Here is a 16,209-nt window from a genome sequence, read left to right as displayed (position 1 = left end):
AATGTGTGCAGTGACTTGCCTTGGCCTGCAAACCAGTTGTGCTTGATAGCAGAAGGGCTGCTGTGTAGATAGATCTTTGCAGATACAGCGTGAACCAGCTTGTTTGTGACCTGCTCTGAGTATTTGGCTGTGGTGTCCATGTGGAGCACATGTGTTTATTAAGATAGATGGTTAGAAATTGATGCTGTTGTATCACAGCCTTCAGAATAAAGATGCAGACAGTGAGAAAATGGCCTGTCTTGTTAGCCTTTGCCTGAGTTGAGTTTCTGTGATGAGAAGGAGTATGTGGAACAGGCTAGGAGAATGAGGATTTGTGGAAGGTAGTGGTTAGTTTTAGTCATTTCCCACTGAAGTAAGAGAAAGCAAAACCTCTGGGATTTGTTTGTTTGTTTGTTTGTTTAACCTTTCAGCTTTGGGACTTTGATACTGTTCAGACATGATTGCCATTTATATTGCAAGCAGTTTATTAAGGAGGGGGAGGTTTATATCCAATGCCCAGATAATTGACATGGCTTATTAAAAAAGAAAAGGCCCTTCTGGTGCATAGTGTTCACAATTATTGAACTGCCACTCAGTAGCTTTTTCAGAAGTCTGGGTAGTGGTTTTTACTCAGGATTTAAACCATCCAGTCTATAAGTGAGGAACACCATTGTGTATCTGCCTGATACCAAACAATCCCTTTTCTAATCCCCAGCTACCTCTTGTCCTATTTATTGACACAACCCAAGTGGAAAATACCTCAGCCCCAAGCTCTCCTGTGAACTGTCGCTCATACTACTTTGTCTCAGAAGCCGGACTGTCTCACTTAACCTTTCCATGTTTTTCAAAGTATTTTCCACCATGTGGTTTCTGAAGCCTTGAGTTTCATCTTCGCACTAAATGCTGTATATACATTTTCTATCACTGCAGAAGAAGCAAATTAAAAAAAAAATCTAGTGAGGACAGCTTGCAAATACAAGTGATCAGAGAGAGTTTTACCTTTTGTTACAACTTAAATCTCTGTTTTTTTTAAAAAAAGGTAAGTTGAAATCCTGAAGACAAAAAGCATCCTATCTGTAATTTATGTTTGTTTTGTTTAAGAAGTCATTTGCCATTAATACTGAGGGCAGCTGAAACTCTTAAATAGCTGTGTTTCTCTCCGATTCTCATCTGTTCCCTCAAATGTATTGTCAACTTGCTTATCTGCTGAAGAATGGATTTTCAGGTCCATAATTGAAAGACAAATCTGTCTAGTTTGACTTTCTGTATATTCTAGGCATTCGTGTTTCAGAGTCTTCAGAATTGTATGTGCTAATAATACATATTTTGCTAGGGCATAACAGTGAGAAAGCAGCCAAACTTGATCTGAAGATTGGTAGATGCACTACTTCTGGTGCTTTTTAATTAACACAAACTAGAAAGGAGTGTGTGGGAGGGAGAGGTGTCTTGCTTTCAATTTGCCTTTAGGTTCCAACAACTGGTTTGTTAGCTTATTCAGTGCCAGATTAAAGAGGCCTCTAATAACTGATGGTCCCTCCCTTTGAGGGGATTTATGTGTTGTAATTGCCTTACCTCTCACATTATTTTTAGGAAATGAGGCCAACTGAGCCCTTTCAGATTCTCTGTGTAGGGTACTTTCTCTCTTTTAGTAGTTTCTCTGGCTCTGTGTACCTTTCCAGTTTCTGTATTGCTTTGTAAAATCCAGACACTCCAACCACACGGGAGTCCCACTATTGACAGTGCCAGCGCCCCATGCTTGGAGTTCTTAATACCATCTTTATCTGCAAACTTTGATTTTTTTTTTTGTTGTTAAGATACAGATAAGTACAAAGCACATTTAAGCCAGCTCCCAAGAGCTTGCTTTTCTTAACTAACTTCTACAAGTCTGTTAGGAGTGGCATACAGCTTTGCCCTTCTTGCCCTAAGGAATCTGTAAAAAAACACCATTGCCCCATGAGGGGTAACTTCTCTCAGTTTGTAGGTCAAAAGAGTGATTCCATTTGGTCCTAGTGTGACACCAGAAGCAAGTGTTAAGTGCCTGTATATTCCAGCTTCTAAATCCTTGTCCATATGCAATGTGACCTTCATGGTGTGGGGGAAGGTGTCTGACTTTGCATTTTGTTGAATGACTGCACCTCCTGTTTGCATTGGCTGTGCACTGACCAACCAAGATTACTGTCTCTCTGCCTTGTCTGCTGTATTATTTACCAGTCCACTATCATTGGCAGTACTGGTTTTGCCTTCTGCTGGATCATCAACAAAAATAGTGAATGGAGTTTGGTACAGAGGCAACTTCCCCCCATGGTTACGATTTTTCAGTAGCCGTTGGCATCTCTTGATTATCGGATTCTTTGTCTGTTTAATGGATGCATTTTGATAGCGTATGGCATTGAGTTTTTTAAAATACATGTATCAGCATGTTGCATAGTACTAAGTAGATTATGTTTGAGTGGTAAGTAAACTTCATTTGTTCTCTTGCTGACAGAAGCTGATACAAGGGTAAGGATTAGGTCAGGTGAGCTTTATGAGCCAGTCTTTTTCCCTGTCCTCTCTCCTAATTTATTGATGTGGGCTTTACTTATGGAACTTATTTTTCTCTACCCACGTTGAAGGAAAGAACAGATAACTTACTAATGGGACAGTGTTCCACAGGCTGGGGGCCCAAAGGAAGGCTTACACAAAGAATTCTGAAGGAGGGCCTTAACTATACCCTTGTTCTCAGGGTTTTCCTAATGACACTTGAGGCAGACTCAGGCTACATCCATGTTGCAATGTGTGGTACATGTCATCTCTGGAGCTCTGTTCTCTTTCCACCTCCACTCCAGGCCTTTCAAAGCTTCCTTCAAGACAGGGCCACATGCGATGAGAACGTACACAGGTGTTAACGAAGAGCAGTGTTGAGCAGACTCAAAAAACAGCTTTCCTTGTCATATTTGACAGCTTTTGTCCTTGCTGCTGCAGCTGTAACTGATCGCGGGCAAACTTTGCTGTAGAGTGACTGTATTTCTTACCTGGCTGCCCAAACCAACTTTTCTAGGCTGAAACTCTTTGTAAGGAATTGTAAGTGTGATGTTTATGCAGGATAATTACTCAAAGCAGCGTGTGAATGATTTGAGAGTGTTCACCAAGCAGTATGCTCGTGTTTGTGTTCAGGTCTTCCAGCCATGTTTCCATTTGGTAAAGTTCTCATCTCTTTTCACCATCTCTCAGCAGCCTAGCATTTGTGCCTGGCTTGCATTTTTTTGCCATGACACATAAGCAATTGTTACAGAAAAATTGCTGCTTTTGCTCTGTGTCAGCAAGTACTGATACTTGTTAATTCAACTGGGTTCCCTTAGTTGCTTTGAGCTAGCTATTGGATTTGGTATCACTTACTCATTTTCTCTTCCATTTGGAACATGAATGTTGGCACTTAATTCTGTGACTGCCCTTGTTCTGTCTGGTTTGTCAAGGAGGACAGATCACCAGAACAGGAGCCATGAGCATGTGTGTGAGGGAGGGGAGGCTGTACAATTGGAGCAATAAGAGGTTCTGGTCAGCACTGAACTGAGTCCAAAGAAGCCCTGAGAGGTTTGCTCCATGGGTAGGGATGCTATAATGAAGTATCTTACTAAGCATCAATATCTTAAGCAGGGTTGTTTGGATTCTACAGCAGTAACAGCTGGATTCCAGCTTTGGGAATGCTTCTGAAGACCTGTGTTGATGTTGTGACAACTCACAGCTTCAGGCCTGCCCTTTTTTGTCTTTACCGCATGTCTGTCTTCCCTTTCCAAGTTCCTGATCATGGTGCTGCTGGGAAAATGATGTTTGTATTTGTTAGGGCTTGGCAGTTGACATTAGACCTGTATCCCATTTCCTGCTATGGGTTGGATATGCAGCATAGACAGCTCTTAGAGTTAACCTGCCAGATGACTGTATCCACCACTTAGGGAAGTGCAGCAGAAGTGCAGTTTATGCTAAGCATGTCATTCTGCTGGGACAGACTATTTCCAGGGAAAGAAGGGAGAAAGAAAGTTCAGTAAAGGCATGCAGATTTCAGAAAGAAAGCTGTTCTTGTGCTTGAGAGCAGGGTTGTCTGTTGATCTGTGGCTAACATCTCTGGGAAAAGGGGGTTTTTTTGGAAAGGTAAAGTGGATAAAAAAAAGGGCTGAAGAAAATCTGTTTGTCCTTGTTCATAGTGAATGTGTGAGGAAAGTGTGCTCCTAAAGAAAATGAAATGAGATCTAAAAGAAATGACAGCTGAAGCCGGTTCAGTAGGACTGCTAGGGCTGGGGAGCACGGAGGGGGAAGCCAGGGAATGCAGCTGGGGCTGGCTGATTTGAACTCTGTTTTCTGGGAATGGAGAAATAGCAGTGTAAGGCATAAGCTGCTGTTTTTTCACCTTTGACACAGCTGCCTACTTCAGCTAACCTAACTAATAGTAAGTACTTGATGAACCACAGAGCTACTCTGGATGCTAATAACACAAATAGGCTAGAACCTCTGTTTCTCTGAATCACTTGAAATTTATAGTTCACAGTTTTCAAGGCAGATGGCTGATATTAATTGAAAGACATCAAGTTGTTAAATGGGAAGTAGTCTAGGTTAGATGATTCTGTGGTTATTAACATTCATTCATGCAAAAAGGCCTGGATCCTTAAGGATGTTTTTAAAATTTAGAATATTTGAGATACTAGCAATCTGGTGTTAAGTTGTTAGTATAGAGATTCCCAGGGGAACTAGAGACTATGAAAGAATTACTTGCTTAATTAGTGAGATATTTGCTGTCCCACTTAAATACATAGCCTGTATGGGAGTCCAGATGCAGTACATGAAATAATGGGTTCACAGTTATCCCAAATGGTCTTTTTCAGTCATTGCTCCTCAGCATGTTTTGGTAAACTTATAAATGAAATAATAAAAAAGAATAAGAAAGGGGATAAAATAATTGTAATATTTAGGGCTTCTTTCACTTCCTTCTTTTTAAATATAGCAAGTTAATACAAAGCTTGGGAATATGGTTCAGAAATTTAATTATTAAAGGTGAGTAGTAATCCATGATTATATGAATGTTTTTCTTCTTTCATTGCGTAAATAATACTTTTCAAAAGGGGCTCTAATGAATGTCGAGAAGGCTTTATGCAGTTCTGCTTATGTTCCTTCACAGACTATTGTCAGCTGATGCTCAAAAAGGTGTGCTGGTCACACACTGACAGCAAAGATAATGCCTTTGCCTGCAAAGTGCTCTTAGACATGGGAGGTATGCATGTATCCTTGGCTTTGCCATGTTGGGGTTGCATGGGAAGGGAGCAGAAATCGGGTATGGAGTAAAGCCAGAAAAGGCACAGAAGCAAGGAGTGGGACACACTGCAGAAACCAAACTCCTAGGCCCCTTCATCCCAATCCCTGCATCTGTGTGGGCCTTCCAATTTCCAGCTGAGCTGTCACATGCCACATGGCTGAATTATGGCAGGAGTGCCACAAAAAGCCAGTTTGTCTGCCAGGCCAGCACTTGGAGATCACAGTTCTGCAAAGAAATGTCAGTCTGGAGTCCCTTTTTCTTAAATTGCTTGATTTTTTTTCCTAGCAGTGGTCCCATTTTTGCCAGTTAGCTATAAAACACTGGGGGAGCACTGTGTAGGTCAAGCATATGGTCAAGGAATCTGATCAAACTGATAATTTCCTTCTAATATTAATTAGAGGAGAGTGTTTGAATCTGTAGTGAAATTACACAACACAGTGTTTTATGGGCTCCACTGCATTTTGCTCAGAGGTTGAAAAAGGATGTTAGATGTTCTTCCATCGACATTTAGACATGCTGGGATGAGGAGGAGAAAGCCTTCTTCATTCTGTATTCAAGTTCTCCTTGCTTGTCAAGCTTAATTAATCTTTCCTTTAACTGCTGGTATGTCCCATTTCACTACTGAATTTGTTTGTAGCGCATAAATACTTCTAAAAATCCTAAACAGGGAATGTAAGAGCACTGATCAGCTGAATGAGAATATGTGCTCTGAAGCTGTGCTATGAAGCTAGAAAATAAACACAATCCAGCACGTGGACTTCCGTGGCTGTGGTTAAAAAACAAGAAAGCTTAGTCAAAATGCTGCTTCAGAGAAAGCACTTTGCTACTGCTGTCTCTAAATGCTGTTTCAGATGCTGGTGTCAGAACGTGTATGCTGTTGTTCAAGGTGAATGGTGCAGTATGGAGATGTGGGCTGGTGGGAAAGGCCCGAATTACAGAAGATGGACTGGAGAGAGAGGAAGGTTTGGATAACCCTGAGGATTCAACAGTTGCTGCCAAAGGACAAGGTTTGTGCTTCTGTCAATGTCTTGGAAGCATCTGTGCTGATTCTTTGCAAAGCAGGTCCTACTTGCCCAAAATGCAGGCATTTTTTTTTGCATAAAGCCTTGATTTTGAAGCAGTTAAAAGTAAAGGGATTTGTTCTCAAAGGCTTCAACTGACTGAAATAGATTCTGACAGTCATGATATTTAACATTTTAGAGGTGAGATTGTAGGCTGCCCTTTAACAGGGACAACCATTTCTGATGCGGTGCTAAACAACAGAAGATGCAGAGGTTCAACATCTACCGTTGAGAAAAAACCCCCAGTGTTAAGCTGGTGTTCCCGCTGTGATTCCTCTGGCAGTGGGGAGAGGTGGGAGGGGAAGGAGGATGGCAGATAGTTGTCAAATGGCTGTTACTTGTCAAATGCTGATCTACTTTAACAGCACCAAAATGGAAGGCGTGGGACAGGGGTGAACTAGCGGGAGGGAAATCCAAGTGTGCCACAAAGTTGTCCTCCTGAGATTTTGATTCAGAAATTCAAATTGCTTGACATGCCTTTTAAAGGTATTCTGTACATCTCCCATATGGATTAACTCTTAAGGTGCTGAAAGTAGAGTGCTTGCTTTGTGAAACCAGCAGTAATGGCAGTCATTTAACAACTGCCCTGGTAAATGCTTTGCAGTGCATAGTTGCTTTAGCGCCCATACTTTCCATGAGAGTGCTTGATATACTTGATCTATCTGAACATAGCGTTAAGTGTGTAGCAAGGTATGGGTGAAAAGAATGCAATAATAATGTGTTAACAGAAGTGACCCATCTGTACAATCAGTGCTTGTTGAAGGTACAATCACTGAGCATTAGTGATTCATTAGCAATTCTTGACCCACTGGTTTCCAAGGTGGCAGGATCAAATTAGTGCAATGTTCTTGTTATCTAAATACACATTGATGGTTCTTGTTTTATAGGGAAGGGTCAGAAAAATGTTCCTGCAAGTTGGGAAGCACGAATGCTAAGAAGAATGTAGAGCAAAGAAAATGTGAGATTAGTGCAAATGACACATTGTGCAGATGGTGAAAGGGATGAGTCAGACTTGGATGTGCTAATAGCTGTTATTGATGAAAGAACTCTTTCTGAAACAGTTGTTAGTATGGTTTAAGTTTATCATTTGGGGGCCTGTGTGTTTATCCCCAGCCTTTAGCAACACAGACTGTTCAAGAGCTGGCGCTTGTAGCCGTTTGTTCACAGCTGCTTGCACACATGGCTGCATGGAGATCTTCTCCAGCAAGATGATCTATGCCAGAATCAGGAACTGGCTGTACTGTTATCCCTTGGCTAAGAGGATACATGTCAATTGTTGAAATAACCTTAAAAAAGCAGGAAGAGGGCAGAGAATAGAGAGCTTTAATATTTCACCCAGCACATCTTTAGCTTTACAACCCATAATACGTGGCACACTAGAAATATCTAGTTACACATGCCAGGAGGAAAATCTGCCCATGAGTGGAGTTACCTGGGTTAAAGAGAGGGGATGTTCTTGCCTTTCCCTTATTTCACTGCCTAAACTGCAGTTCCCTGCTTTTAGAAGAGGCTGCATTGATTGTGCTTCTTTCAGGATGATAGAAATGAACATTTCCACAGGAGGGATAACTCCCAACAAGGGAACTGGGTCCAAATGTCATACAAATTGCTGGACCAAGTGTTTGTTTAGAGTGGAGAAAAGCTGTGAAAAGCTGATCTAAGTGGACAATGCCATAGCTCTCTAAGCAGTAGTTCACAGGCACCAACTATTTTCTAGAATCTGATCTTTATCCAAATCCCTGCTGTTTTTTGGTTTGCAGAGCTTCTGTTCAAGTCCTATCGTCTCTCTGAATGGAAGGAACCTTCACACAGATAACTTTGCCTCTGGTCAGCTATTGCAAAAGATGCCTTGGATAGTTATGGGAGATCAGGGAAAGGAACAACTGCCCAGTAACAATGAAGATCTGCTCCCAAGTGGAAAGAGATTTGACTATGTCCCATAGCATCTGTGTCTGGCCACAAATCCTGCTACAATAGCAGCCTTAGAATACTGATGTCATGTAAGAGTCATCGATACGAAATATATATAGGTTCTCTCTCGCCCATTAGTAGCACAACCTATAAAAACACACCATGAAGATCTAGAGCTTTTGATGTCTTCTAGGCAAGAATGTGGCTTCATAAGACAAACTCTATCATAGTATCCCTTTCATGAAACTCTGTTTTTCTGACCATGGAGGATAAAATTTTTGTCTGAAATGAAAACAAAATTTGGCTACTAGCTTTTCTACCAGGGAAATGCTGCGGGAAGAAGTATATTTGGCTTCCCAAATGGTTCTTGGTTACAACCTTTGCTATTAACAGTATAAAACTTCTTTGCATTTTCTGGAAATTAGTGAGAAAGCCTTATCAAGCCTCTTGGATATTTGAAAAATTTTTCAGTAGGGAGAGCTAGTGGTTGAACTAGATTGGTGATACTCTTTACTAGACTAGAGGCTTAGCAGAAGGGAAAATTAAGTCACTAACTAGAAAACCTTCTAAGACATTTTTGTATTTTAAACTAGTCAAGTAAAAGGTATCACTTCTCTGTATAAAATCTCTATGAGGGTATCACTTAAAATACTGTTATTGTATTGCTAGTCTCCTCCAGTTCAAATTTTAACAAAATACTTCCAAGTGTTAAAAGTTGATGGATCCTGCTGTTTACCTTCTGTCACTGAGGAAAATTCTTCATTTATTCCTGTTTTTCTGTCCTCAATCATAGCTCAGAATGGTCAAATTTTACTTCTTGCAACTCAAATAAAAATTATTCATTACTCCACCATGAGGAACTTCACTAGATGCCCCCCAAAAATAGGAGTTGGTCCCTAGTTCTCTCCTGCTAAATGTTCTATTGAGAAAAGATTTACAAAGATGTACAGTAGAGGATACTTTTTCTTTGTACCATAATCCTTCAGGATGACTTCAGGATTCTGCTTTCTAGGAGCCATTCAGCTGATTTATTAAGAAAGTGAGCAAGGTCTAACTTGCCCAGATTATTATCTGAACCTTTTGAAATTAGGTAAAAAACAAGCTTGTTTTCCAGTTCTCTGGAAGAGTTGCCGCTCTTAATAAGGCTGCATGTTTTTACTGTGTATCTAGTCACTTAAAAGTTCAAAATCTAGGCCTCATGCTTTGCTGCACACAGCCCAAATCCCTTTGGGTTGTTAATACTAGAGAAAGTGATTATATAATTAGGAATCTTTGATGTTACCTTCTAATTTCAAAAAACTATTCAAGGTCCTTTTCTCATCTAGTACAGCAGGTAGCATTTGTGCTTTTTCCTTGTCTCTTTCAAGGAGTTACCCAGATCTCACTCCAAAACTCCCTGAATTATTCTCCATATCTGCTTGTTCTGTCAGGTTTTTTGCTTTCTTCTTCTACTCTTCTGGTTCTTGTGGTGTTTCTCCTGACTCATCTCTCACTCTCCTGCCGCTCTGTATGTGCAGCCCTCTACCAAAAGCAATGTAAGCCTTTGGCCCTTTTCTAGAGTGCATGAGTGACCCCAGAAATGCCCTTGTTTTGGACAGTGATGTATGCTCATGTTTGGAGTGCAGACTGCTAAAGTCTTTCAGAGAACATACTAAATAATTCATAGGTTTTCTGTTAGTTTCAATATGTACGATGTTGGTTATGATAGATTCTTACCTTTGTTATCAAACTGCAAGTCAGCTAAACTTCCACACATGGAGATAGGCTTCAGGGTCCTGATGTGTCTGGTGATGTGTCATTGAATGCAAAGATTATTCCAAAGAGAGAGCAGCAGTCTCTTCTTCTGCAGGTGAGCTGTGGATAGAGATTCTTGTTTGTTCACTTCTCCATGAACTTCAGGTTTTCCTATTCCTTCGCCTTTCAAATTTACCAGAAAGGAAAGTAAGATTCTTTCTGCTTGCAGTTCTCCAGATCACTTCCTGTGCCTTTTTGTAACAATACAGTGTTTTCTATGCTCCTGTCCTCCAGAGCAGAAGCTGATCTTAAGAGATAGTATGATTTTTGGTTGAGATGCCAATGGAAAGCTGTACTAACTCTCTAGTCTTTTTGCTGGTATTTTGCAGGTCAGAAGAGTGCCAACCCAAATGACTCCCTCTGGAAGGAGTTTCTCTTTAAGGGACTCTTCTGGGAAGCTGTCAGTGCTCAGCTCAGTGAAGAGTCACGGACTGGGTTGTGCCTCCCACAAACTCTGAAGCTGTATAGTGTTCAGAGCCAGTCCTTTACAGATGATAGCGCTGAGAAAGATTCAGGAAGGAGTGATCTAGTAATACTGCAGTGAAGCAAGTGGAAGATCTCCTAACAGGTAGTGCATTGTTTTCTGGGACAATTTAATAAAGCTATAGTGACCCTGTAGTGTTGAGGGAGTAATACATACACCCTTTAGAGGTAGTTACCTTATTTCTGTGAAGAACCATGTAATTAGTGGTGTTCTAACAGCTGCTTTCCATTCCCAGCTTCTTCCACTCTTGTATCTTGTTCAGAATTGAAGATCACTTAAGGATATTGGCAGATAAGGTTCTTTTATCCACAAACTGCCCTTTCCTTTCCTTGGCTTTATCTTTCCCTCTTTCAAGCATCAACTGTTATGGCAACAGGAAGGTCGGAGGCAAATAAGCAGCTGGCAGTCTTCCTAATGGGCAGAAACAGAGGCTGGAATCTCTCCTGAATTCAACAGCACAGTGGTAGAACTGCAGTAGCATTGCTAACAGTGGCACAGAGTGCATTTTGAGCTCGCAGGGTAGCTGGATTTAATGAGGTGAGATACTGCTCATGCTAAACCTTCTACCAAAGCTGAACAATGTGATGCATGCAAATGCAGAAAACATAGTTTATGGTTTTAAAATGGCTTTCCCTATTTATTGGTTTTTCAGAACAAAATGGTAAAATATGGTTTGGGCTGCAAAACTAGGTCTGACCTAGTTGCTTACTTGTTGATTCTGGACTACTTCAAGAAGGAAAAAAGAGGGATATTGTGGTTCCCTCTCTTAATCTGGCTTTAATGCAATGCCCTTCTTTTAGCCTCACAGGTTTTCCACAAATTAGAGGAAGTGTGTGTGTGTGGGGAAGTCAGTTTGACAACTATGGAATTAAATACTTGGGTTCCAGGGTTTGATTTCCAATATACTTGTATCTAATCCCTTCTGCTGTCAGTGTCTTTTGTTGGACCCTTACTCTGCAGACTGTTTTTTGGACATATTTCTATTATGTTTCAATCCATTTTCTTTTTGTCTGCTGAGAGTTTCCTTAGCTCACACTGTTCCCAGTTATAGGACAAAAAAAGGTTATTTTACAATCGATTTGCCAGTAAGGTGACAATGTTTGGTAACTAACCTTTATTTAGCCACACATTTAAATGATGCAGATTTACCAGGTCTAATGTGACAGATTCATTCTTGATGTGATTGAAAGGCTGAATGTCCGTAGTTATCTGTGAATAAAGGTGAATACATATTTCCAATCTCAGTCTTACTCTCTTGAACTTCGATTGAAGTGTCAATCCAAACTCCATTGCTTGGCATCATCTGCTTACTAATTTGAAATCAATCCAGAGTTGAAATACTCTCCATGCTTCAGGGCAGTTCAAATTTGAATTTCAAGGAGGAGGAGGATCTGGAGGTAGGAGGAAAGCCAGTGGGGTTCCCTAATTACTAGAAGTGTTTTAATTAAGTGGAGTAGAGCTACATAAATTTGATAATCTGAGTTCCTCTTTAGACTACTGCTGTCTATTCGGAGATACCTGCACTGGCAGTGGTTTCTTCTCACAGCAGCACAGTTGTGAGAGCCATTTTAACCTGTCATTTTTAATGGAAGTTAAACCAGGAGTGATAGTATTTGAAGGCTGTCACTTCTGGCTGAGAACTACTTCATCTCCATTTTCATGCCCTCAGCTTTATGTTTATAAGCATGCCCTGCAAAGGTACATCTTCAATATGCGGACTTCTGCATGTTTGTATTATAAATGAACTACCTACAAAATCCATTTGTTTGAGAACTATTCAAAAGTCAACATTTAGACATGTAAGGTATGAGAATGTGTGTCTGGGTCTGTGTTTGGTAGCAGACTTTGGATTTAATCCTGAAATACCTTCCAGGTTGCAGCTATAAACACAACTGCTGTAGGCAGCAGCGGGTATGGCCAGCTCAGCATGTATCAAGCTGTATGGTGGTATGTGTCAATAGAACAGCTCTTCTACAGTCACCACTATTTTTAGTGCTGGGGCATCCCAGAATACTGCAGCTGCTGCCTCTTGCACTGAGATGCTAAAAGCCTTACTCTGGCCCCTGCTAGCTTCTACTCCTGGGATCTCTTATTCCTCCGATATGATGGAATGGCCTCCAATGCTGATGACACCTGGGGTCCCTGGATCTTGGTACCCAGGCATCTAGAAGCAGAGAAGAAGGAATTGGAGCCATTACAGTGCTCTGGGGTTGGAAGGGTGGAGGAAGCAGGGCCTGGGCTGTCTGGAACCATGATGGTGGCAGTGAAAAAGTAATGAATTAATTTTCTGCAGTGTTCAGGGCAAGCTATCACTGTGCCCAGCTTTTCAGGGATGAAAAGGAGTTACAGTCTTTACAAACTCCTGTAGAAAGTGTAGTAGTGCTGCTCACATAGAGCCTGTGAATCAAAGCCTTGTGGGAAGCCCATTTGCATGGGGATCAGTAGAGGCAATGACAGGGATCTCCTCTATGGAGCAGCATTTGCACAGTGATGCAGTCCTGGTTGTGTGACACAGAGGCTGCTGCCCAGGGCCTGTTCTGTCCTGCCCCCCGGAATCATGGCCACATCCTGAATCTGCTACTGTCTATAAACAGCATGGTGAGTTCAGCTAGGCTAAGTGGGCATCAGCCAGTGGGCATATGCTGAAAACTGTAAGGAGGCCCAGTAGTAGGGAGAATAGTGGTATTCTTTCTTTTTTTTTTCTGTGAGGAATCACTGGCAATTCCTTTTTAAAAGCATTATATTATAGGAGCATTTTGGCTTTAGCAACCAAAGGCTTGGCACCACAAGTTCTCATCACCGTGAGGAGCCCTCAGCACTTTGCAGAATTGGGCTGCGCCTCATCACCCACGTGCAACTGGCACATGAGCTTTTCCTTCTTTCCCTACATCTTGCCTTACTCTCTGAGCGTGGTAGGACACTTCCTCTTTCCCCCATGCCATGGTTCCCAAACCCATGAGATTGCTCTTGTTTTCTCAGCACTGAAATCTCTTCTACTCCCTGTGTCTTTTGGGTCTGATGTTGCTTCTGAGTTCAGTGAGGCTTCTGTCCATAGTTTCAATATATTGGGAAAACTACGTTGTTTTTAAAAAGCAAAGCAAACAACATGAACTCTGAGAAGGAAAGCCCTTTTAAAGTGTAATTAATTTTAAGGCAAAGTGCTTTCAAAACCAAAGAAAAATCCTAAAAAAAGGAATCCTTTAACTACACAAAGCAAAATGAATTTGGCATATTGAACAACATGTTAATAAGCATCTTTAAAACAGATTATGGTTTTGATCTGATTTATTTTTCAGTCCTATAGAGACAGCTGATGAATTATATATGGTTATGGCACTTACGAATTTTAAGTCTCCTCTTGACTGAAGGCAAATGTCAAAGGCACCATGTGTTAGAACAAGATATTTTGCTTGGCAGGTATGGCTTATTCAGGAAACCGGCTTCTGTTTTATACATATTCTGCATTGCTCAGTTGGGTGTATTGGTTCTTTGAATACCCATCCTGTAGCTGTCTCATGTAGCTGAAAACTCCTCCTCATTTAGGTAAGTAGCATTTTCTTTGATAGTGGAGAAGGAAGAGGGTATATCAGTGAATCCTTTCTCTTTGGCACTCTTCTAGTAAGCAGTAAGCAGAACATGTCTGTCACCTCTGCAATTTGGAGGTGCAATGGGAGCTGGGTTAGAACTGAGTTGCCATAAGGCAAAATGTTTGTGGCCATGTCCTCTCCTCTTGCTTACTTTGTCTTCTTGCCTGAGTGGGAGCAGGTTTCTCCCACCAGTGCTCAGACCTCTGGCCTGGCCTTTTTCCAGCAAACAGAAGAGACTTCCGACATTCAGGCTGAGCAAAGGACTAATGCTAAGCTTATTTCTCCTGATCTTCCAGGGCTTCTCTGAGAGAGGCAAAAGCTTTCCTAGAAGACCTGGCTCTCAAGTGGTTACCTGTAGAGTTTTCATCTGGTCTCTTTTAGCCTCTCATTTCTATCAGTGCAGAGAGTTTACTCTGGGGATAAATCTATCTTGGTGCTGGCTTTTCAGAGAGGAGCAAAGTGTCCCCTTCTCTACTTCTGACCAGCAACAGCTGCAGTCAGCAAACTTTGCTCGAAAGTGGGTGCTGTTCTTCCCAGGCAGTGTCTGTGTCAATGTGAGCTGGTCAAAGGGGAAATGGGAAGATGATTGAAAACAGCATTGTGCTTGCAGCACTGATAGCGGAGCACCCTCCAGGAAATATGTTGTATCCAGCAGAAACCCAAAACAGAATGTTTTCTGCTGAGCCTATGCATGTTCTCCCCTCACCTGAGAAAGTAGTGTAACTCAGTGAGATTGGGAGACTCCAGATACAAGGACCATCATAACTTTAAGACTTGTGCATTGCTAGTGTTTTACTGAGTCTGCAGGAAAGAACAAAGTATGGTTTGGGCCAGCGTGATGGAAGGATGGGGTTGGTATGAATGAGAGCAAAGGTATTCATTTCCTTATAGATTGACCTGCCCAAGTTAGACACTGGATAGGGTATGACCCTTGTTGATTACATCTAAAGATGAGATTACCAAAGAATTTTGACTCTGTAACTGTTCCAGTAGAACATACATCAAGGAAAAGTAGAGCTTCAAGGTGTGGCAAGCACTTGTACAAAGATTGTTCCTAACAGTCCCGAGTGGTTGAAGATGCCATTGTGCACATGTGAGACAAGCCTCTGATAGCTGCATCTCGATTCCTGTAGCTCTATATTCTGTCTCTTTCTCCTAAATCCTCATCTTTTGCCTACCTGTTCTACTTACAGCCACTGACAGCCACTTCTCTGCTGTTGTGGTCCTGAGCCAACTTCTGTAAACTTGGGCACTCTGCTGGATGGTGGTTTTGAACTATTTCTACTTTCTGTTTCCTACTATTTCCTACTTGCTTTCTTCTGGACGCTGCATCCTTCACAGATTCTAGAGCTGGGATGAGACAACACAAGGCAGTTTACAGGGAGCTCTTCAGATTACATTCTGTTGTGATTCTTTAGTTCCTACAGAAATTGATTCCCTCTTGCACTGTAGTCCCAGGGAGGTAGGCTCATCTTTCACCAGTGATGGGTGGTGGAGTAAGTATAAGGGAGATGGGGATGTAGCCCTGATGAAAATGCTGCTGGAATTGAAAGTAGGATTATTTCTCTGTTGTTACACACCCTATGGATGTCTAAAAGACCTCATGTGAGAGTTTCCTTTCTGCTAGCAGTGGGTTTCATAGATGGACAGTTTAGGTGTTCTGAGTTGATACAGCTGTATCTTGGCGGAAACACAGCTGAACTGGTGCAAAGGATATTGTCGATTGTCCCTCAGCTGCTGGGGTCAGGATACATTTCTGGGTTGGATAAGTTTAGTTGAGTGGGAGGGACAGGAGATGCCACTAAGCAGATTTTAAGAAATTTCATTAAAACCAACAGTTTTTAGAACCTAGCATCTGAATTTCTCTTTTCATACCAGGTACAAGGGATATGATTAGCATAGAGATTTCAAAAGCAATGCACTTTGGTATAATGGAAAACACTGACCTGTATCTGATCCATTTGGGATCTTGGTAACAGTTGCAAATGAGGCCAAGCTGAATTCCATCAGCACAGTGAGATTTCAAGAGCCCCTCTGGAGTATGCCCAGAATAAAAAACACAGCCAACACCCCTGCATTATTAGCATGATGTCTCTCGGAGTTGGATGTGGA

The 16,209-nt window shown here is 41.5% G+C and overlaps 1 protein-coding gene across 1 annotated transcript in view; it reads left to right on the top strand.

The window, feature by feature from the left end:
• Positions 1-16,209, top strand: part of LOC104683512 (deubiquitinase DESI2-like) — a 90,582-nt gene that overhangs the window by 8,932 nt on the left and 65,441 nt on the right. Inside the window, exon 2 of the mRNA XM_039553430.1 lies at positions 6,112-6,267. Coding sequence (XP_039409364.1) covers positions 6,151-6,267 — 117 coding nt within the window. The 5' untranslated portion in view covers positions 6,112-6,150. The remainder of the gene's footprint in view (positions 1-6,111; positions 6,268-16,209) is intronic.

This window comes from Corvus cornix, chromosome 5 (genome assembly GCF_000738735.6).
Source record: "Corvus cornix cornix isolate S_Up_H32 chromosome 5, ASM73873v5, whole genome shotgun sequence".
Lineage (NCBI taxonomy): Eukaryota > Metazoa > Chordata > Aves > Passeriformes > Corvidae > Corvus > Corvus cornix.
This window is presented reverse-complemented; position numbering and strand designations above follow the sequence as displayed.